At 41.5% G+C, this 22,520-nt stretch overlaps 1 protein-coding gene across 1 annotated transcript; it reads right to left on the bottom strand.

The window, feature by feature from the left end:
• Nucleotides 1-15,950: 15,950 nt before the first annotated feature.
• On the bottom strand, nt 15,951-20,111 carry bhmt (betaine-homocysteine methyltransferase). The gene is made up of 8 exons (XM_038734516.1): nt 20,007-20,111; nt 19,664-19,796; nt 19,430-19,542; nt 19,068-19,259; nt 16,986-17,133; nt 16,543-16,725; nt 16,211-16,439; nt 15,951-16,131 (listed from the first exon to the last, which is right to left on the bottom strand). The coding sequence occupies exons 1-8, from the start codon at nt 20,109-20,111 to the stop codon at nt 15,951-15,953; spliced, it is 1,284 nt and encodes a 427-aa protein (XP_038590444.1).
• Nucleotides 20,112-22,520: the final 2,409 nt, after the last annotated feature.

Raw genomic sequence — 22,520 nt, 5'->3', positions numbered from 1 at the left:
ATAAAAGATGGTTGGATACAGGGAACATAAACATTTGCTGAACAATGAGCCTGGAGGTTCGATTGTGGGAAGCATTCGACTCATACGGCATAGAAGAGCTACTGAAAGTAAACTAATGCTATAATTTAGGAGTTAAAATGGACATCTGATCACAGGACGTGTGTTAAGTCTTACTGCTTGTCGACAGCCTGCTTTTGGCCTGTTGCACGGGTCCCACGCTAGCTGCCGATCCTGGCTTTTTGCTAGGGATTGTCCGGGGTTCTCCGTGTCTGATTGAAAATGCCTCCTCCGTCTGGCAATTCGGCTGTTTGCAGGTTTCCTTGGTTGTAGCTGGCGAGACCACGTGGCTTGGTCTGACCTCGGTGAAGTTGGCTCGACGAAAAAGGCTTAAAATGGAACTTGGTCGTTCCTGAATTAGTCCAGTGTAACTTAACGGACTCATAACTTTAACAAACAAAAGAAATAAAGAAAATAAAACAAACTGAAGGCAGATCGATGTCGCGGCACTTCAGGTGTGTAGCTTCAGCGAACAAAGGCCTGTTCGTTTCGCTGGCCGAGTCTGGGCGTGTTGCCTGGCGAGGCACGCCACGCGCGTGCCGAAGCATCCAGAGGGCAGAGTGGAAGAGCGAGAGAGGGAAGAGACTAAGAGTCTAGAGACTGGCGAGCAGGTCGCGTGTCGCTCTTTTGTTGTCTGGGGCGTGGTTCCCCAGGGGGCGTCTCAGGTTTCCCAAGGGACTGCCTTTCCAAACTTAATGTCTAAAGAAAAGAAATCTATTTGCACGTATTATAATCAAATATTTTCCACAATCGAACCTCAATGGTTGAACGGTTGTACTGTTCTAGGCATTTGGTAACAGGAAACAATTGTCACATTATTGGTCAGGATTTTTATACATTTAACCGCATTTCCGACGAGGGCATGTAATACTTATTTCGTCCACTTGGGGGAGCTCAGGTTACATGAGGAAAGCTTGGATTAAATCAAAGATCGTCTCTCCTTAGGAACCGGGGAATATTGTTGATTCATCCTTAAATTCAAGCTGGCGATTAAGAGTGTAAAACATTTCTTTGTCATCATTTCTAAAGGGATTTTGTAAGAAAGTATTATGAACAAGCATTGATTACATCAGATGAAGGAGTGTCTTGCTGAAAATAAAACATGCACAAGTAACTTCTTTTCAGCACTAATATCAACAACAGATAGCAACAACAGTTAACATAACTACTCAATAGAGGCAAACATATTCAGGTAACTAAAGATTTAATTAATTAATTAATGCTTTGAGTCTTTTGGAGAATGCAGTCCTTTGTCATCCAAAGTTCAGTGTCTGGAACATGTCACACTTAGGTGAGACAAGGAGTATCCTTTTGATGTGGTAATAAAACAAAGAATAAGGTCAGTTTCCACGGAAACGTGTGTGGTGGGGTAAGTTTTGATAGGCTGTTCAGGGAGATGCCAATGGCTGGCTCGTGTCCCTTTGTCAGTTTAACAGTCAGGCCCCGCGTTATCAGCTTCGGAATCAAAATGGTGCCAGTTTTATGGTCGGGCTAGCACTTAGAGAAAGCAACTTTGACCCCTCCCCATCTTCTCTGGGGAGGAGAAAGGAATTTAGGGTAGCTCCACATTTATTCATGAAAAATGCACAAATCCACACGTTGTTCACTACAGTCCCCCCTTCGGCCAAAATGTTCCCTCCGATAGGTAACGTTTTGGACGCAATGAGAAACAACATGTGTGGTTTGTCAGGTGCAGGTCGACTTTGTCAGGAGCTCATGATGTGTTGGTCAGCTGCTGGTCAGGTACTGATGATGCTGGTGAGGTGGAAGGAGTCAAGCAGAGCAGAGCAGGTGGCAAAACACAACATCTGTGATCAGGTTGATGTCCTTCTAAGGCTACTAATTCTGCTAGTCACTTAGGGTAACCCCAATTAGCTAGTCTGAAAGTAGCAGGTGCCTGCTGTGTTACTTAATCACCTGAAACAAAGTAAAGCGGAAAATTAATTTGGGAAGCAAAACAAATATCTTAAAAATGACAAGTCGTGTGTGAGCATGACCAACATTATTTTTCTCAGAAATTCATGGATATTCAGAACCATAAGCTGCAGTGAGCTTGAGGTTTGTTTAGGCTAACAGTCTAGTCTGAGGGTCTTAGCCCTTTCAAAACAAATTTTATAAAAGAAGCGGCTTTTAGTCCTGAGAGGAACTGTTCTGAGTGGTTTCTATTTCTGCAGTTGCTGCAAGATGTCTGCTCTGGAGCAGGTATTCTTAATTGGTTAAGGAGCAATAAATTTAGACAGTAACCCCCACTTGTGACTAAGTGGTCAGGTTGAGAGCGGCTCCACCTGGTGGGTAAATTTTTGGAAATTCTAATTTAATTGGTTAAAGACCTCCACTGGTAATTTAGTGGGAGGTTTAAATTGCAACAGGGAGACACAGAATAGTGGCTAGAGCTGTGGGTGGCGGACCGAAGTAAAAGATACCTGGCTTCCAAGTTCTGTTTTACAAGGCACACGCGAACTCTAATGACCTTTTAACCACTAGCAGCTATCGTCCCTAATTGAGGATTTCTGTTAATTATTAATTTATTAGGACGTTATCGTCCCGACAAGTCCCATGGGATTTTTGTGAAGCTTAGTTCGGTCCAGACCAGGTAATGTTTGTCTGTGACCACAGAAGGATCGGTCCAGTGGGGAGAGAACTTGTGTGCAAGTCTTCCTGTTCTCTGGCCGTCCTGTTTCCTTAGTGGAGCAGAGATGTGATGACACACTCTGTCCCCCCTTCGGAGCTTGTTTGAGACGCATTTTGGTCGTTATAGACTTTGCATCTTTGTGTGCTGTCTAAATTATTTTGCCTGCGAGGAAATGTTTATTTCCTCTGGCTGGTTCAGTTAGGGGTTCCTCCTGTCAAATTGTGTCTTTGACAAGGGAAAAGAAATGCCTCTCCGTTGTAAGGAGGCTCTGTGTGACGGTTTTGCTGGTTGAGACTGGCAGCAAACCTTACAGGTTTTGATGTAGTCTGCTACATCTTTTTGCATGTTTGGCCAATATGCTACTTGTTTTAGTGCATTGTGTGTTGCACTGAACCCTTTGTGGCTTTTGTAAGGTGAGTCATGGGCGTGCATGAGCATCACCCCCCTGTGGCTCTGAGGCACCACGAACGCAGGTGAAGTGCGGGCGTCTGAGACATACGAGAGAATGCCCGTGACGACACGCAAAGAAGAGCGCACCAGGTAAAGGTGTTTCAAGCCAGGGATGGAATCAAGTCAGTGTTGGAGACAGGCTCTGCGTCAGAAAGGCAGAGGAGCATTTTGCTAATGGCGGGATCAAGAGTTTGAAGCCGAATCAGGTCAGAGTCACCAAGAGAGTCAGGGATTGAGATTTGTGGCGCAGGGGCGGCTGTCACAGACAAGCCTGCTGCCTGGGCTCTGGTGGCATCGCAAGTCATAAGGGCGGGATGGGTGGGGAGCAAATCCGCTTGGGAGTGCTGGGGTGTGTCTTTAACAGCACCCTGTTTGCCTAGTGCTGTAAACTTGGTGTCAAGTTCAGCTGTAGGATGAATATATGTGGTGTCTGACCCCCCTCTCATGCCTTTATGTAAAGTCATGGAGGATGGCTCTGGTGAAGTGTTGACAGGGAAGGCGGTGACAGTTTGTGCACCCATCTGTCTGTCATTGGTCTGTTGCCTGTGGGAACAGAGTCGCTGGTAGCGGCAAAAAGAAAGGCTGACAGTAGCCTTTGAAGGCTCAGTGTGAATCACTTCCTTAGAGAGGTCAGGAGGCAAGGAAGAAGGCATGTGCCCCATCTCTGGAGTCTTGAGCTCACAGTCATGAGTGTCGGTGCTGATCGGCCAATCCAGTGGAGTGGTTTTGGGGATCAGTGCGTCATTTGAGGTGGTAACTAAAGCACAGAGGCGGGTTTCTCGTTCTGTGATGTATTCAGACAGTGAGATAGGCAGGGTCGTTTCACCTGTGCCCAGATCGTCAAGTTCTGAAAGTCAAGCAGTGGCTCAAAGCGGTTAAGGAAGTCTTTGCCAATGAGTAGAGGAATGGCGTCAAATGGTGAGACATACACCGGGTGGATGAGGTCCATGGGACCGATAGACATGTGGACTAATGTCATGGCTGTCAATTGAGGTTTTCAGGGCCGAGTGGCTGGACCTCAAGTCACAAGTCTGTAGTTTCAGGTCTTTGTGGGAGCGGGTCATAGCCTGTAGCTGCCTGAAGAGGGCTGATGACATTACAGTGATGTCTGCGCTGAATCAAGAAGTGCTTCCTGCACCAGAGTGTTTTCAAGTGTTACAGGCAGGTAGAATTTCCGTGAAACTCCCCTTTCAGTAAGGTGACACAAGAAGTGTTGGGAGGGCGGACTGCCCTGAGTGGCTTTGGACTCTGTGAGAGGATTCTCTCTTGAGTCGGACTGTACCACCAGGAGTGTCCTGGAGGGAGCGGTTCTCTCAGTCCATCTGTGTGAGCGTGTCAGTCGTTTTGACAAAGTGTCAGGAGAAGGGGACTTTGGCTTTGCAGCAGCTGCGGCCAAGTGCTCTGCCTTCTTATCTTCCTGTTTGGACAGGGTTTGGAGCAGGCGCTTAAGCGCTGTAATTTCCTCCTTACTAAAAGTGGGTGTGTCAGACTCACTTTCAGTGTTATCGGTATTTGTGTCTCTATAGTGGGACCTCTGGAGTGTAGCTCTCTGAGATCGCCTGTTTTGGGATTTGTGCTGCTTGTGTCCCTCCTTCCGTGAAAAGAGGTGGGTTTCACAGCGGTTGGGCGTGTATGTGGGCCGATGGGTTTCAGGCCTCAGATTTTGGCTCTTCTCAGACCAAGATGGCTCTGAGTGACGTCGACCATGCTCATTTTGCTGAAGCAGGCTGCACCTCTGCTTCTGGCTTGGTCTATAGTTCTGGGAGGTGATGCAGGTTGACGCAGGTGTTTCAAGACCAGGAGCTCGTTTTGGCTCCACCTGTAGGGAATTGATGCTGAGAGTGAGGACACCATGGGGCTCAGATGCTCGTCATGGTGAGTCTCTGCTTTTCAAAACCTTTTGTAGCTAGCTCCCGTAGCTGTCGACTGGTTTGGGTGCGTGGGCAGGCTGCCACACCCAGATGGTGACTGGTAGTGGGGTGGAGGTTTTGGATAAAAAGATATTTGAAGTTTAACTCTTCCTCCATATCGGGCTCATTTTGGTACCAAAGTACGCTTGTCTGAGTCGGTTGTAGTACTGCTGAGGAGGTTCTGGCCTCCCTTGCTTAACAGCAAGTGCAGCTGTTAGACCTGATTGTGCTGTCAAGTCAGAATATTCCTCCACCAGTGCCTGGCAGAGTGAGTCATAATCTTGTCTGACATACCTGGGCTGGCGTTCAATAAAGCTGCTGACCTCTCGACTAGATGTCACCTTGATCAGGTAAATCTTGTCGTCAGTGGTGGCAGCAGGGAATTTCCGCAAGTATATTCAATATCTTTTAGATAGATACTGGTCTCATTTGAGCCTGTAGACTCAGGCTCGAAGCGTGTTATGTGGCGAGCGATTTTGTCTAAGTCCCTGTCAGAGGGGCTTAAGTCATGGTCAGCAGTGGGCGGCGGATGCAGCCGAGGGGAGTAAGCCGTCTTCACCTGAGTAGGTGGAGGGCTATTTCTCTGGCGCTCTGTCGTATGATCCTGTGGGATCAGTTGTGGGAGTGGTCGTGGAGACCATCCTCCTGAGGCTGGCAAAGGGGAGCGAGCCTTGTCTCTCTCTGGTGGGAGTGTTTTGTAGGAGGGAGTGTGTTGGCTGTCTCACATGAGAGCTGGAACTCTCTTCTGGTATCAGCCAACTCCTCCTTGTTTTCCTGCTGTAGCGGGGATTGGGTTACTCTGTCCCTATCCTCTAGCTGTCTTCGCATTTCTTGCATGCGTTTTTGGTCAGCTTCTCTAAGTTTGCTATAAACCTTGACTCGTAATTTTAGCTCTTTAATTTCCCCCACTGCTTGTCTAAGGAGGGTTTCTGATTGGTCAAGAGATTCAGTTGTGTCTTTAACTTTACTTTTGGTCCACTCTAACTCCTGTTCTTGCTGAAAGAGTGAGTGTTCAAGCTGATTGGTCTTTTCCTGCAGCTCAATTTTCTCCTCATCGACTCCACCCTCCTGTGGGAGGTGGCAAGGAGCCTGTAGGTCAGTGATGCGTTCTTCCGCTTCACTTAGTGACTGCCTGGTGTTTTCCAGCTGCTGTTCAAGCTGGTGCGTGTGCTTAGACTGGGCAGACATTACAATAGCTAGTTTTCCTAGCATCTGGGACAAGGCTTTGTCCTTTGAGGAAGTGGCTAGAGCAGTTGTTACCAGCTCTGCAAAAATTGTTTCAAGGTTCACCGCATCGGTGCCTTGTAGTTGGCTTGAGTAGCCAGGTACCATGGTCTCTGTCATGTGGGCCAAGATGGAGTCAAAGTGTTCCAGTGGGTCGCCCCCACTGGCTGCCACTAAGCGTGGGTCTGCCATGTTCACAGGCAGGTGCTCAAGTGGTTTGGTTAAGGACTTTGCTGTGAGTCCAAATCAGACAACAAACAAGTGTGTCAACTCAGAGGATATACCTACAAATACAAAAATAAATGGGTGTTGCTTCTATAGCTTCCTGGAGCTGTTGGTGTTCCTTTCAGTCAATTTGGAAGGTTGGAATCTGAAGAAAAGGATCTAAATCGAATCTATGGACTCAGTTATACAATTTGCTTTAACAAAATCAGAAGTGGACTACAGGTGTTAGCTGGTACAGCAGACCTGAGCCAGTCAGTTTCAAACGGTTTCAGCTAGTGTGTTTACTAGTTGAGAAAAAGGGGAATGTCAGGTTGGAGAAAGCTGACTTTCAAGTCAGACTTAAATGACCAAACTGAAAATTCAAATTTAGGGTGAAGGCAAAAATAGGAAAAGAGATTAAATCACACTTGGGATTAAAGTTAAATGCTATAGATCAAATCAAAGTTCATGTTACAACTAGCTTGACAATCAAAGCTCAAAGTCCTTAATGATCAAAGTCAAAGTTGGAAAAATTGTTTGAGAAAAATTAAATTTTAGAATCAGAGTTCAAAATTGGAAAAATTAAAATTTTGAGATTAAAATATTAAATTTCTAAAAGTTCAAAGGCAATGAGAATAAACTCAAAGTTCAAAGTTACATTAACAAAAATCCCATGCTGATTAAAGTGGATTAAATAAAATTAAAAAAAATCAAAGCTGATTAAACTGATTACCCTTTGGTAATTATCAAGTTATCAAAATTCCAATTGCTATAAACGTCAGAGTCCAAATTACATTTATAATGAACAAGGATTAAAGAAAGCCTAGTTGGAAAGCTATCAATTCAACTTATCAAGCTTAATGTGGGCTTCAGAATTCCAGTCAGTCCAAACAACAAAAGGTTAACAAAAATTCAAATCAAGATGTTATTCTGCATTTATCTTATTTCCTGCAAGGATCAAAAATAGCACTACAGAAAAGGCTTCAAAATGACAAAGTCAAAATCAGGGATATTGCAGCAGTAATGAGAATAAAGCTTTTTATTCAAATACAGCTGGATCAAAATTAGAAAAGCGAATCTTTGAATAAAAGATTGCATCAAAATTAACAGAACTACTCAGTGTAATCCTAGGTTAGGGTACTAAATTGGCTCAGTACCTTGTTACAAGCAACACCCAATAGATCTTTAAAAGTTATTATTCAAGGAAAAAGGAGAGCCTGTGCTCTATCCTACACTTAAGGAGTAACACTCCTTATTAATTTAATCTGAGAGTCGACACAATGGTTTATGTGTCTCAAGTTAACAAGATCTATCACCAAAGTCTGGTTTAATTCACTCGATTCAAACGCTCATCTCTGTCACTGATGACGCTGAAGTCGATTTAATGCAGAGCATGCAATTTATTCCGCCAGCCAGTAGGGGAGCTGTGGCTCCGCCTCGGGCGCGGCCTATTTCTCAATGTAGAAGAAGAAGCGGCTTCCTCTCTGGTCCTCGGACCCAACAGCTGTTAGCTTCAGGCTAACGCAGTTAGCAAACCGTCGTTGCAGCAACGGCAGTAAATCAGAACACTGACGGACACAGTCCCGCTCAAAATGGGGGAAGGACTCGCTCCTTTGTTTCAATGACTCAGCTTGCTTTCAAGCTTCGATTTAGCTCGGTAGGTACAACGCTACAGGCTAAACTCGGCGTCTTCACGCCTGTGACTCCACTGCCGGGCAGCTGTATTTGTTGAAGTAGCTAATTTCAACAGGATACCGGAGTTTTGCATATAACATAACAATCCACGGCTCAGCGCGTCAGACTGTTATTTATAGCCGCAAACAAATCACATTGGCACAGCGCAACTGTAATCTGTCTGCCTCTTATTAGGCCTTAAAATTATCAATATCGGTTAAGTTTCTCTCAACCAAAAGGGCATTTCATCCACTCGTCAGCGGAGATTGTATGTAGCTTTAGCTCAGATTTCTCATATGGCAACGTTACAGGAATGCATTCAGTTTAACATTAGCTCGGTCCTCATAGCTCAGCTCACTACAGCTCTGTACTGAACAACAAAGAACAATGGCCCGGCGGCCAAACAAGTTGCACAAAGCATTTCATTTCACAACAAAGAACATGGTCAAAACTCACACACTTTCATCACTAACGTTAAGTTAAGAGGGAAGACAGGACAGTTTCTAGGGAGCAACTTACTGGGCGATAATTATTTCAGTGGCAAAATTTTGGAGGGAAAAATTTTCCTCAATAACTTTTCTCAATAACTTCTCTGCATCAGGGCTGTGTGTATAGTCTATTATTATAGTATGTCACAAGGCCTCACACGGAAGGCACCATTATGGCCTGGACCTAAATTTATTAGTTATGCATTTTAATAAATTTATGAGAATTGATACCCAATTTGAATTATTATTCATAAAATCAGAATTTCCTCGTAAAGGGCACCACCGGAGTTGTTATAATCCTAGAGTCTCCGGACCTCTAGGTAGTTTTGAATAATTATACAATTATTACTAGTGATCAGTTAGTTAATAATCGCTCAATTATCTTAAATCAGTCAGTCAGTCAGTCTCATATCTAAAGGGTAATTCTCTTGGCAGGAACTATAAATAGGCAACACACACAGCTCTTGATTATATTACAGTGAATTTATTCTCTAACTAAGGTGATAAAAGATGGTTGGATACAGGGAACATAAACATTTGCTGAACAATGAGCCTGGAGGTTCGATTGTGGGAAGCATTCGACTCATACGGCATAGAAGAGCTACTGAAAGTAAACTAATGCTATAATTTAGGAGTTAAAATGGACATCTGATCACAGGACGTGTGTTAAGTCTTACTGCTTGTCGACAGCCTGCTTTTGGCCTGTTGCACGGGTCCCACGCTAGCTGCCGATCCTGGCTTTTTGCTAGGGATTGTCCGGGGTTCTCCGTGTCTGATTGAAAATGCCTCCTCCGTCTGGCAATTCGGCTGTTTGCAGGTTTCCTTGGTTGTAGCTGGCGAGACCACGTGGCTTGGTCTGACCTCGGTGAAGTTGGCTCGACGAAAAAGGCTTAAAATGGAACTTGGTCGTTCCTGAATTAGTCCAGTGTAACTTAACGGACTCATAACTTTAACAAACAAAAGAAATAAAGAAAATAAAACAAACTGAAGGCAGATCGATGTCGCGGCACTTCAGGTGTGTAGCTTCAAGCGAACAAAGGCCTGTTTGTTTCGCTGGCCGAGTCTGGGCGTGTTGCCTGGCGAGGCACGCCACGCGCGTGCCGAAGCATCCAGAGGGCAGAGTGGAAGAGCGAGAGAGGGAAGAGACTAAGAGTCTAGAGACTGGCGAGCAGGTCGCGTGTCGCTCTTTTGTTGTCTGGGGCGTGGTTCCCCAGGGGGCGTCTCAGGTTTCCCAAGGGACTGCCTTTCCAAACTTAATGTCTAAAGAAAAGAAATCTATTTGCACGTATTATAATCAAATATTTTCCACAATCGAACCTCAATGGTTGAACGGTTGTACTGTTCTAGGCATTTGGTAACAGGAAACAATTGTCACATTATTGGTCAGGATTTTTATACATTTAACCGCATTTCCGACGAGGGCATGTAATACTTATTTCGTCCACTTGGGGGAGCTCAGGTTACATGAGGAAAGCTTGGATTAAATCAAAGATCGTCTCTCCTTAGGAACCGGGGAATATTGTTGATTCATCCTTAAATTCAAGCTGGCGATTAAGAGTGTAGTAAAACATTTCTTTGTCATCATTTCTAAAGGGATTTTGTAAGAAAGTATTATGAACAAGCATTGATTACATCAGATGAAGGAGTGTCTTGCTGAAAATGAAAACACTGCACAAGTAACTTCTTTTCAGCACTAATATCAACAACAGATAGCAACAACAGTTAACATAACTGCTCAATAGAGGCAAACATATTCAGGTAACTAAAGATTTAATTAACTTAATTAAATGCTTTGAGTCTTTTGGAGAATGCAGTCCTTTGTCATCCAAAGTTCAGTGTCTGGAACATGTCACACTTAGGTGAGACAAGGAGTATCCTTTTGATGTGGTAATAAAACAAAGAATAAGGTCAGTTTCCACGGAAACGTGTGTGGTGGGGTAAGTTTTGATAGGCTGTTCAGGGAGATGCCAATGGCTGGCTCGTGTCCCTTTGTCAGTTTAACAGTCAGGCCCCGCGTTATCAGCTTCGGAATCAAAATGGTGCCAGTTTTATGGTCGGGCTAGCACTTAGAGAAAGCAACTTTGACCCCTCCCCATCTTCTCTGGGGAGGAGAAAGGAATTTAGGGTAGCTCCACATTTATTCCATGAAAAATGCACAAATCCACACTGTTGTTCACTACAATTGTATTATTACAGAGCTCATCACCCTTGCTTTGCAATATCCGTCCAAATGTTATGTTGTCTCTGGAGATAGAGGTTGCGAATGAGGACATCTGTTGCTTAAACCATTTATGTATATCACACCAAAATGTCTGTATCACATTGCATGAGAAAAACACATGGTCCGTAGTTTCGATATCACTTTCACAAAATGTGCATGTCATCTATACCAAAGCGAAGTCTTAGTAATTCTTTAGAGGGGTAAATGTTGCTCAATACTTTGAAATGTGTTTCTTTCACTTTGGGGGGTATAGGGAGTGATAGATATAATGTTCTTAGTTTAGTAATTGAATCTTTCAGGGTAAAGGTATTCAGTAAAACAATTTCTAATAAAGTGGTTAGTGCATTTTCTATCCAGAACAGAGATTCCTTGAATTGATAGTGGGGCCAATTGTGGTTGTATTGGATGATATGCCAAAATGTTTCTTGTTAGAAAGTGAAATTATTGGGGTAGTGCTCTATATAATTTAGTAAAGTCTGATTTTAAGGGTTTGAAATTATGTTTGATGCAAAATTGTTCATAATTAAAAAAATGTCCGTTTGGTATCCATTAAATCAGCTATGGACCATATATTTCTCCCATACCAATCTTCAAAGAACAGAGATTTGTTGCGGTGCAAAACATATCTGTTGTTCTAGAGTACGGATGTGTGGGGTGAGAAGTTATGTACATGTAACATTTTCCAATACAAGAGTATTTGTCTGTGAAACTCTGACAACGATATAGGTAAATTGTCAACATTAAAATCCGCTCTAAGAAGAAATTCTAAGCCTCCAGTTTTCTTGAATAAGGTATTTGGAATACAGTACCAGAAGGAGATTTTACCCAATTTATTTTTAATGTGCCATTAAGGCAGTCAAAATCAATAACTTTGAGTCCTCCATCCATTGTGTCTTTAACCATACTGCTTTTCTTCATATAATGTGGTCTGTTTCTCCAAATGAAGTTTAAGTTGATTTGGTTGATAGATTTAATGAATTTGTTTGGAATAGCATTGGAATAGGCAGCGTAAATACACCTCGATAAACATTCAATCTTAGTCAGGTAAATTCGACTTAGTATTGATAAGTCCCTCTGTAGCCACATATTTATTTTCTACATTCAGAAGTTGGCTTTGTTTTTGGTCCTTAAATAGGTAAATCCCCAGGTATTTAATTTCTGATTTAATAGGGATACTACAGATGTCTTTCAGTGAAGTGTCGTGTACAGCCAGCAATTCACACTTTTTTAAGTTTAACGTTAGGCCTGATGCTTTGGAGAACTTTTCGATTTTGGCAATAGTTGTTGTAATTTGGTATCTATCTTTTAAGAATATTGTTGTGTCATCTGCTAGTTGGCTGATTATAATGTCTGTGCCAAGTACATTAAGTTTTTTAATATCATTACAGTTTTTAATATAGATTGCTAGCATTTCTGTGGCTAAGATGAACAGGTATGGTGAGATGGGGCAACCTTGAGGAATACCCACATTAATCTTGAAGCTTGGGGTGGCACCACTAGGTAATAGGACACCGCTATTAATATCTCCATATAATCCACCAACCAATCCTCTAAACTTGACTCCAAATCCAAGGAGCACCGAAAGGATAAATGGATGCTCCACGGAGTCAAATGCTTTATAGAAGTCTAGAAAGAGAAGGAAACCATCATCCTCTATTTGACTTCTATATTCAATGATGTCGCTCACCAATCTAATATTATTATGGATTGACCTTCCTTTTAAGAACCCTGATTGTGTATCTGCAATAAGATCCGAAATCCCTGTTTGAAGACGAGAAGTGAAGATGTTATAAAGGAGTTTGTAGTAGAGTTTCTGAGTGTAATGGGTCTTCTGTTGTCTATAATTCTGGGATCTTTCCCAGGTTTTGGAATTGAGACGATGATCCCATGTCTCATTGTTGGGGGAAGCACACATGTTTCAAATATTTCAGTAAAATCTTGCAGCAGCAGGTCTCTTAATTCTACCCAAAAATGTCTGTAAAAGTCACCTGTGAGACCGTCGGATCCGGGGGCTTTGTTAAGAGAGAGACGACCAATTGCTGCATCAAGTTCGGTAATTGTTATTTGATTATCACATGTTTGTTTGAGGCCATCCTCTACTCTCGGAATGTGTTTTGCTATATCCTGAAAAACAAATCTGACAGTCCACGTTAGAAAATTTAGAGCTATAGAGCTGGCTATAGAATTTCAAGATTTCTGAAGATATCAATTTCAATAAATCTGTGACTTCATTATTATCAACCATCAAGGATCTGATACTATTTTTTTCCTGTCTTCTTTTTTTCAGGACCACAGAAATAAGCTGAATTTTCTCCCCCCTCCTCTATCCACTTAGCTCTGGATCTAATGAATGCCCCTTGGGCCTTACGACTGTAAATTTCATCTAGTTTAGGTTGGAGGTTTAATATCTTCTGTATTTCATCTTCAGTTGGGTTTGGCCTATTGCAGTACATATTTAGCTGATTAATAATGTCTACTTATTGTTTTTCACTCTCTTTGGTCTAAAATTATGTGGGATGGAGGGATCTAAACCAGGTTTCTTTAAAAGTGGGTTCACGCAAGCCGTTTTAAAATAATCAGGGACACAACCAGTAGATAGGGAGCTGTTGAAAACAGAGATCAAATGGGGCCCAACAGAATCCATTACTTTCAGTAAAAACTTTGTAGGTATTACGTCAAGTGGGCTGGAGGACGTAATACCATAACTAAAAGTGTATAGCATTTCTGTCTATGTAGCCTCACAAACAAAGTCAACAGTGAAAGGAATGCTATCCATCTGTAAGGTGTGTGTTTACAGTGTTTGTGTGCTCTGAAAAACACAACAACTCAGACGGCAGACCTAGTATGGTATTATTATTACTACACACGTATGGATGTAACATTGAGGCCTGATAGACATCCGCTAATCAGAAACAGGGGACACTACCTGCATCACTGCCGATGTCATTTGACCAGGGAGTGAATGGTGATTAGTGCGATTGTCATCAGTTTTTTCCTAGTGTTTGTTTTTGCCCCATGCTCAGCTACATCTACACACCTGCACTGGGTTGCACTAGCTCTGTATTATGTGAGGTTAATGGGTTCTTAGGTTCATAACACAGGCACCCCCTTACATGTTGTTTAGAGTGTAGCAGTGGGGTTTGTTTAGTTGTTTCTTCATGTATTGTTTTGTGATACTTTTTTGGTATTGGTATTGTTTAATTATGTATTGTGTCCTGTGTCCTGTACACAAGCAGGGCATTGTTAAAAAGTAAGTGTTAGATCCCACTTTTACCACAAGAGGGAGTATACTGTTAGTGAGTTATGTTAGGAGCAGCCTCAACAAGGCAGTGCAGACCATGCTCATAACAATGTACCGATCTGTTTGTGTATGTTGAAGGTATTTTGCAAGCCCACATAATATATGAATGGTACGTACACAAGTAAGTAGACGTAAATAGTCCATGTATGTAGTCCTTGTGGCGGTACATATAAAATATTGTGTCTATAAAGCCTTTAACATGACTGTACATGCAGCTGTAATAAACAGAAGCTACAATACTAATCTGTATAATGTAGGAGTTGTGCCAAATGTTTTCCTTTATTAGTGAGTTATGTGAGAAGCCTCAACATAGCAGTGCATTTCTGTAACTTAAGGTGAGTCTTAACTGACCGAGCTGACCAATCTGTTGATGTATGTTGCAGATTTTAGTAAAGATATTAAAAGCCACACTGAGTTTTTATTCATATGTGCAACACTAGAGGCTTAGTAACTGCTAGTTAGATTTGAACAAAAACAAATAAAATTTTCACTGTAACAATATTACAAATGTTTAATAAATGTTTGATTTATTTCATTTGAATCACGAACAAATCAGCACTTTTTTAAATTTTTCTGTTAAGATATTTATTTTGTTGAGGAAAAGGGACTGAAAAAAAGATGAAGACCCAGGTCGAACATACAGGGTGAAGGTCATGCATTATATCAATTAAAGAAGTCTGCCAGCAGGGTAATATCACATTGGGTGGCATCAGGCAGCTGTGGCTTAGGAGATGGAGTGGGTTGCCCGTTAATCGCAAGGTCGGCGGTTCAATCTCCGGGCTGCATGTCGAAGTGTCCTTGGGCAGTGTAAAAGTGCTTTGAGTGGTCAAAAAGGCTAGAAAGGTGCTATACAAATATGGAGCATTTACATCCATAAATGTGTTTCTCATTGTGTAGACCATAACTAAATATTTCCTTTGGACATCAAGAATAAAAACACAGTAAATCATAGCTTTAATTACTGTTCTCGGTTACAAAAATAAGAGCACCAACAATGGATATCACTTGATTGTAAACTGACTTGGCAGTCCTTGTTTGGTTCAGTCTCATTGGAACTCCATTAATTAAGAAACATTTTAATATAAAAAAGTCTAACCAGCAAAATAACCCTTATGATAAAAACCTCAATACTCCTGATGGAAAAAAATAAATTACATAGCTCCTTCTTTATGAAGTGATTTCATCCACTAGATGGCAGCAGCGCTTGTCAAAACTTGTTCTAACTGTCCAAAGAAAATTTAATGCTGCCATTGTTTTAATTTGAACCACTGAAGAGCATACACCATACACATGCAACCATACACAGACAAACTATGCCTCAGTTGAAACTTCATTATACTTTCCTCCTCTTTTTAACTATCCTGGTTCCATTCCAACAAATATCATGCGCAGTCTGTATCCTTGTTTTTAGTAATTTTACAGGTGACAAGTAGAATTGTTTAGTGTATTTACATTACAATAATTCCTCAGCCCCCCTCCAAAATGGACAAAACCCACTCACACATGCTGATTATGTTATGTTAGAAGTTTATTGATACACATCTTTTAATTCTTTTCCAAGACAACATTAGCTACTTCAGCAGTGTAAAAGTCATGTGGGCTGCTAAATTGAGTTTTGTTGTCACAGTAATTTTACAAGACTTATGGACTTATGGAAAATCTAACTTTACTAAACTCACTAAAAATGGTCTCAAGGCACAGAGAACTTCAGCATTTCGATCGTTTGATATGTAAACTTAAAAAGGGACTGTCTGGAGCATCTCTTGGCTTCTACAAACAGATGGGTAGCTCACTGGCCTTTGTTGGCCTTCTCAAAGAGAGCCTTCAGCTGCTCCTGGGAGGTGGCCTCCTTCTGCTGCATCAGGTCAGCGTGGCCTTTTGTGACACCCCAGCTATCGGGTTTGGACATCGAGGGGCAGAAGGGACGGCCTGACGCAGGCTTCAGTTTCTCCCAGTAGTCACGACGGGCCCTACAGAAAGGAATAAGTCTTTTAACTAAACTGCCGTTATTTTGAAAGAACAGATGTGGAAAAAGAAAGAAATCTCTACCTAGCTCTGACCCAAGGCTTCGTGTGCATCTCCAGGCCACTGCCCCAGTTGCCATGCTTCTCCGAGCCAGCAGGCAGGAAACCCCTCTCAGGAGCCAGCTCCTCCGCCACGGCACGGATGTGGTAGGGTTCAAATCCACAGCAGCCTCCGATGTAACGGATGCCAGCGTTGTACGCTTCCCGGGCATATTTGTGCATGTCCCATCTGGTCAGGACCCTCGGCTCCAGACCTATCGGAGAACACACAGTTGAACACGAGTGTATTATTGTCTTAAATATGTGTATTGAGAAATTAAGTGGTGAGAAGCATCAGTTTTCTGTGTGTATACATACCGAAGGGGAACTCGGGCAGATCAATGAAGCCCTGACAGTTGCAGTCAGGAGTGTGGTAGGCCAGCGGCTGACTCATGTAGTGAGCCTTCAGTCCGGCTTTCTCCACTCCCTCCTTCATCAATTTCACCGTCTTCACACAGGTCTCCGGGTCAAAGTGGCAGTTAACGCCCACAATATGAGCTCCTATGAATTGGAAACGTGCAAACTTATCAGAGCCAAAACAAGATACAGGCAACATTAGTGTGGAGAATCTTTTAATCTTGCACAGACGTCTATCGCCTCAAGCTGAGAGTTCTGGCTCCAACCTTCATCTTCCCAAGCATACTTTTTCTCCAAACCGTCTTCCATGATACGATAGCTGGGTGAAAGGCTGTTGCACCCATTGTGGGACAGGATTTTTTAACAGCCTCATACATAAAGGAGAAATTGAGATGTTGTCATACCAGCTTTGATGAGTCTGACAGCACAGTCTCCAGGGCTGACTCCATTCAGATCTCCTTCAGGTCCAATACACAGAGTTGCAGCAACAGGCTTGCCTGTGGTCTTCAAAACCTGGACTGCCCACTCGGCCTCCTCCACATGCTCAAAGTACTGCAAGCAAAAGAAAAAAGAAAATTAAGATGCTTAATTATTCACATTAAAACATGTGGTAAAGAAGAAAAAGGCTAATCACTGTTAGATATTTCAGACTGATATTGCTATTTTAAGCTGCTATAATCAATATCTTTATGACAATGGGTCAAATGACTGTCTGTGATGTAATGTAAAAGAAGGTTGGTGTTAAAGCCTGTAACTTTACTGTTTTGGTTCACTCTCACTAAGCTTTCAGTGAAAAAGCTCTAAAAACCCACTAAGCAAACACTAACAGTTAGCACTTATATGGTGAACACAGTGGAGCATTTACCAGCTAAAAAACAGGATGTTTCCCAAAGGCATCACTTCAACTACAGTTTATTTATTAAAGTTTTTTTTCAGTGTCTTTAATACATTTCTCGGATAAGAAGTGAAATTCTCAAAACTACAACCTCCCCATCGAGTCACTCGTGCACATCATATAAGCAATTTCTCATCCTTTTGAACAAATGCTTTGACACATTTATGCAAATTATTATGTACAATCGTCTGGTGTTTCCTACATTATCAATTGCTTATGTCATGTTGATCACAATGTGTTATACTAGTTCTCTGTTAAATAGGCTTACCCCTCAAAACATCTAGGCATACATTCTTTGTATAAGTCATTACCTGCAAAATGGTTAAACACGTCATAATCTGTCAAGCATATTTTATATACAAGTCTACTAGACTTTTGTATGATTGTCTGGAATTGATAAGAATATCCGTGATGTGCATGAGAATCTGCGGCTGGACAGACAGGAACGTCAGCCTTGAAGGGTTTATTTTCTGTATCAAATTCAAATTAGCTTTTATCGGCATGAATGTATAGCAACAATATTGCCAAAGCTATATTTAACATAAGGACAGTTAATTGTATCACAATGTCATTCTCTCTCAACAAATTACAGTACAAACAGCAAAAGCGTAACTGTGAATCTTGTCCACTCTTGTATAACTTTGTACTGATATGTATTGATAAGTTATACTAAAGAAATAGCAGCCTTGTGCATTTTCAATCATTGTCTTCCAAACCACAGTTTACATCAGAATATACTTCCAGTGTACTATGTTATGCAACATTTTGACTATCTAATGACACATGGACTGACATAATTTATTAACTTTTAAGAGACAGACTAAGGATTTTGAGCAAGTCACTGGCTTTTGCTGGTAATTCTCTGTGTAGTGCTGTTTGTACGATCTGCTTCCAGAAACGCACTGACTGTTTCACAAATGATGATTAATGAATCGAATTAATGATGATTCGAGAAACCAATAAATAAGAGCAACTGACAAAAACTGGTCACAGCTTGTTTCTGCTGCCCCCAAGTGGCCACATTTCAGGTGCTGTCTTATCACCTCTGAGCAGGGTTGGTTCAGCCTCCAAACATACATGTGTCACAAAGAATTTTTAAAATTAGTTGCGCACCTGTTCACCCTTTTCTAACATGTTGCTCCCAGTTGGCATTAAGGCAATGGATGTTTAACGTTGCAGAATGCAAATCTTTAAACACTTGATCGTACCTCAGTTATATGTGGGTGCCATTCTTTGGATTAAAAAAAATAATTTAAACTGAGGAGGAGTCAGCCAGTGAAAACAGTTGTTTACTCATTTTTAGTTGTAAAGTATTTCAGTGGAGTTAACCCTGAGGGATACTCGAAATTTGTAACAGAAAGCCTAAATTACAAACTGCTTTATATGAAAATGTTATTGGTTGCATAATACGAAACATAAGGTACAGTGTTTTTGAGATGCTAAGGACTAAAAATATAAATATCTCAGCTTCTACGACTTTTTGACCATTTATTAAAGCACCAGCTTTTTAACCCCTTTATTTCAGATATTGGATCCGATTTACGGACATCAGCTATAATATGGGGGTTGGGGGGGATAAGTGTTTACAGACCTCTGCAATCAAGAAGTCCACATCTTTCGTGACAAAGACATCAATCTGCTTCTTGAAGATGGCCTTGACATCATCCTCACTCTTGCAGCTGAGGTAAGAAGGGGTCTGAGAGACTCCTCCTGCCACCAGAGCATCACCCTCATTGGCCACCTCCCTGGCCAGGTCACAAGCTGCCTCGTTTATTTGCTGCCCCTGAAGCAAAACAACAACACACAGTCACACCCCAAGTTTAGGTCAAGAGAACACAAAGTACCCTGTTTCATGCAGGCAGTTGGTTTCATGCCAACTCTGCGGTCAAGCTGCCATCTCCAGTCCATGAGTCAAGATGAGGCTTCAGAGCAGCTGCAGTCACACACACTCACAGTGAAGCGCTGAGTGTGGCCCCTGTTCTCCAGTTTATCATCGCTTGCGTAGAAAGTGAATGTCTGCATGACATTGGAGCCAGCTCTCAGGAACTCCCTGTGCAGCTGCCGCACTGAAACAAGAAGGTGCCTCGTTCAGCATGTGATCCGCCACAAAACTGCATTTACAAGCTGGGAGACAGACAGTTATTAAATGTTCTGAGCAGAAAGAAAGATAAAGAGCAGTAGAAGTACCCGCTTCAGGGTGCTCGGCGGCAGCCTCAGGTGTCCACGGTCCTGCTTTGACATAACCTCTCTTCTCAAGGGCGAAAACAAAACCTCCGTCCCCGATAACGATCTCTCCTGCATCCAGACGCTCCAAAATGCTCTGCGTAAATTATGCAAGAAAGAAGCAAATCACAGCACAGAAACGCGCACACGTCTGTTAATAAATCTGGTAGTAGGGACCTATGCAAAACATTTTACGCAACCGAAACGTCAACGCCGTGGCTTCAAAACTTGAGCTGAAGTTAAAACTATTCATTCTGTGAGATCAAAACATCTTATTTACTCATCTCAGCGTGCGTAGCCTACTGACCTTCTTTGCCCCAGCTGGTGCCATGATGAATATTACAGCAGCGAACGGCCCACTCTTCTCAGCTGCAGCGTCCCTCTGAGTTTGGAAAGGAGTTTGCGCAGGCATCCATGCTGCATTTATAATCCAGGAGGGGTGCGGTGCTCCTGATGTCACTGCAAGAACCAACCGCCTCCTACATAGTTTCTTTTGGCAAGTTTGCACAAGACAACACATTGTTTAGTTTACCACAGAAAAGTCTGGGCACCTTGGTATTATGTTGTATTGAATACATCGATTGAGAACTGGACAATTAAGAGAATTTGAATCATGCAGATCAAAGGATGATCAGGTTTAACGTGATTTTTTTTTTTGCCATAAATTAATGCAAAACACAGAAGCTGTAGAAATGCAGATTTTAAAGATGAGTCCATTTAAATTATTTTCTGAAAATATATAATCCATTATGCTGATGTGGAAAATTTAAATATTTTCTGGGAAAGATCCCAAACCCAGAAACATGTGGTGAATGAGAGTTTTAAAAGCCCTAATCCAGCCATAATCTGCATGCATGATTTTTATCCCTTAAGACTTCCACCTCTTCCTCTCTTACTGGGTGTTTGAGCTTCACTGTGCAGAATGATGTATGTCTTTGACACCAGAAGGTTGTTTCCACTGAAGGGAGAAAGTTTCTGCTCACCATAAATCTGGATTTACGATTTGCACGTTCGGTATGAGCAGGACTTTGTGTCAACCAACTTCAACTACAACTAGTTTGGAGCCAATCATGGTCCAATATGCCCTCCAGTGCACAAGCAGTGAGAATGGACTTTCTAGTACAGGAGAAGGAAATATACATTTTGGATTTTGCAATGAAGAAGAAGGAGTAGGTGTTTTTTAAAGCACTTTATTTGAGGTAATTGAAGTTTAAGGGAAAAAAAACTTATTATTATGTTTGTTTCATAATTGATTTAAAAAGCTACAGTATATCTACGTGCGATCCTGTCCTGACGCCTGTTCCAGCAAAGTTTGCATCATTTAAAACATTTTTAAGTATAGAAATGTACTGATTAGAAAAAAACACATCAGAACCTCACAAAATGGTTGAAAATCTCATTCAAAGCCATATTTGACATTTTTCAAATTTAGATATTGTTTTTAGCAATTACCTTTAATAGTTATCAAAAAAAAATCAACATTCAGTATCAACAAAACAGTGACACACTTTTAAAAACAGTAGACATTATGTTCACTTAAAGATGCTGCACACAGGTTTTTTTGTTTAGCGTGCCTTCCTTGATAGAAATGCTGCTGCAATAAAAACGTTAATAATTAAAATGACCTGTTTGGGTTTACCATGTAAGCAAGGCCTTTATTAATATACCACATTAATATACCATAGTTTACCACTATACATTTGGCTTGACTATGCCCTGATGCAACTTCAAGAAAGAAGAAGAAAAGAATTTTGTACACACACAATGCTCACATGGTGCACAATGTGTGAAAGTGAAAAGGTGACAAGACAAATGTTTTGGTTACTGGACCACCAGCAGTGTTTTAAGATTTATGCCAACACACTTCTCAATTAACATTATTAATTCAATAATTCACCATAATAAATTATTACTCAGCTCATCGGTCAGTGTGTTTCACTGCTCTAGTTTCTAGCCTAATATCTTATCCACCACTACAAAAACGATTTAACCACAATAAAACATCCAATAAGTGAATCCTTAGAGGCCAAAACAACTTAGAAAAGTAGAGAAGCACAACTTATTATTTACATCCCACACACTCTCAGTCCAAATTACCATGGGGATGACATCTTCTGGCAATCAAAGTCAAGATCAACACAAAAGACTGAGTCCAGGCAACCGTTGGTATGTTCGACTGACGGGGGCCAGAGGAGAAAAGTCAAAATACAAAACTTAGTCTGGAGAGAAACTCTGTGGGGCTGTGTGAATAAACCCACATTAAATCTTCATGGTGAACTGTACTGATTTATTGATTATATTGACAAAACATATAATGATAAGGCAATATGTCTCGGATTTAGCTAAAAATGTTTAACCTGAAAATGAAATAATTTGTTCTAAACTCTCCCAGTGTATCTACTGGAGCCAGATAAGAACTTTCATTGAGTACAAACAAATGTAGGTATGAAAGACGAGTCTGGTTTTTCCCCTCTTGGAAAATGCTTAAAGCAAACAGTCCAGCATGTTGCAGTCCCACCACAGATAGCGGCAGCACATATACTCCACCTGTTGTTGTGTAACTTATATATAGTTGCGTCTACTCCACCATAGTAGCTCATACACTAACACTATGGCAAGCTGTTTTAACATGTATTCCTTGAAACTTATTAGTTGCTATTTAAAAGCTACTAGTACTTATTTTTTTTAGATTTTCCCATTTTACTAGTAACAATTGTTTAGATAATAAGAGTGACTTGTAAAATGGAAATGGTGACTAGTAACTTTTCAATTTGTTACCAGTTACTCATGAAAAGGTGATATCTGAACTGCAGAGCCCCGT

Source organism: Micropterus salmoides, unplaced genomic scaffold, assembly GCF_014851395.1.
Source record: "Micropterus salmoides isolate LMB-PRFRI ecotype aquatic unplaced genomic scaffold, ASM1485139v1 Ms_hic_scaffold_20, whole genome shotgun sequence".
Lineage (NCBI taxonomy): Eukaryota > Metazoa > Chordata > Actinopteri > Centrarchiformes > Centrarchidae > Micropterus > Micropterus salmoides.
This window is presented reverse-complemented; position numbering and strand designations above follow the sequence as displayed.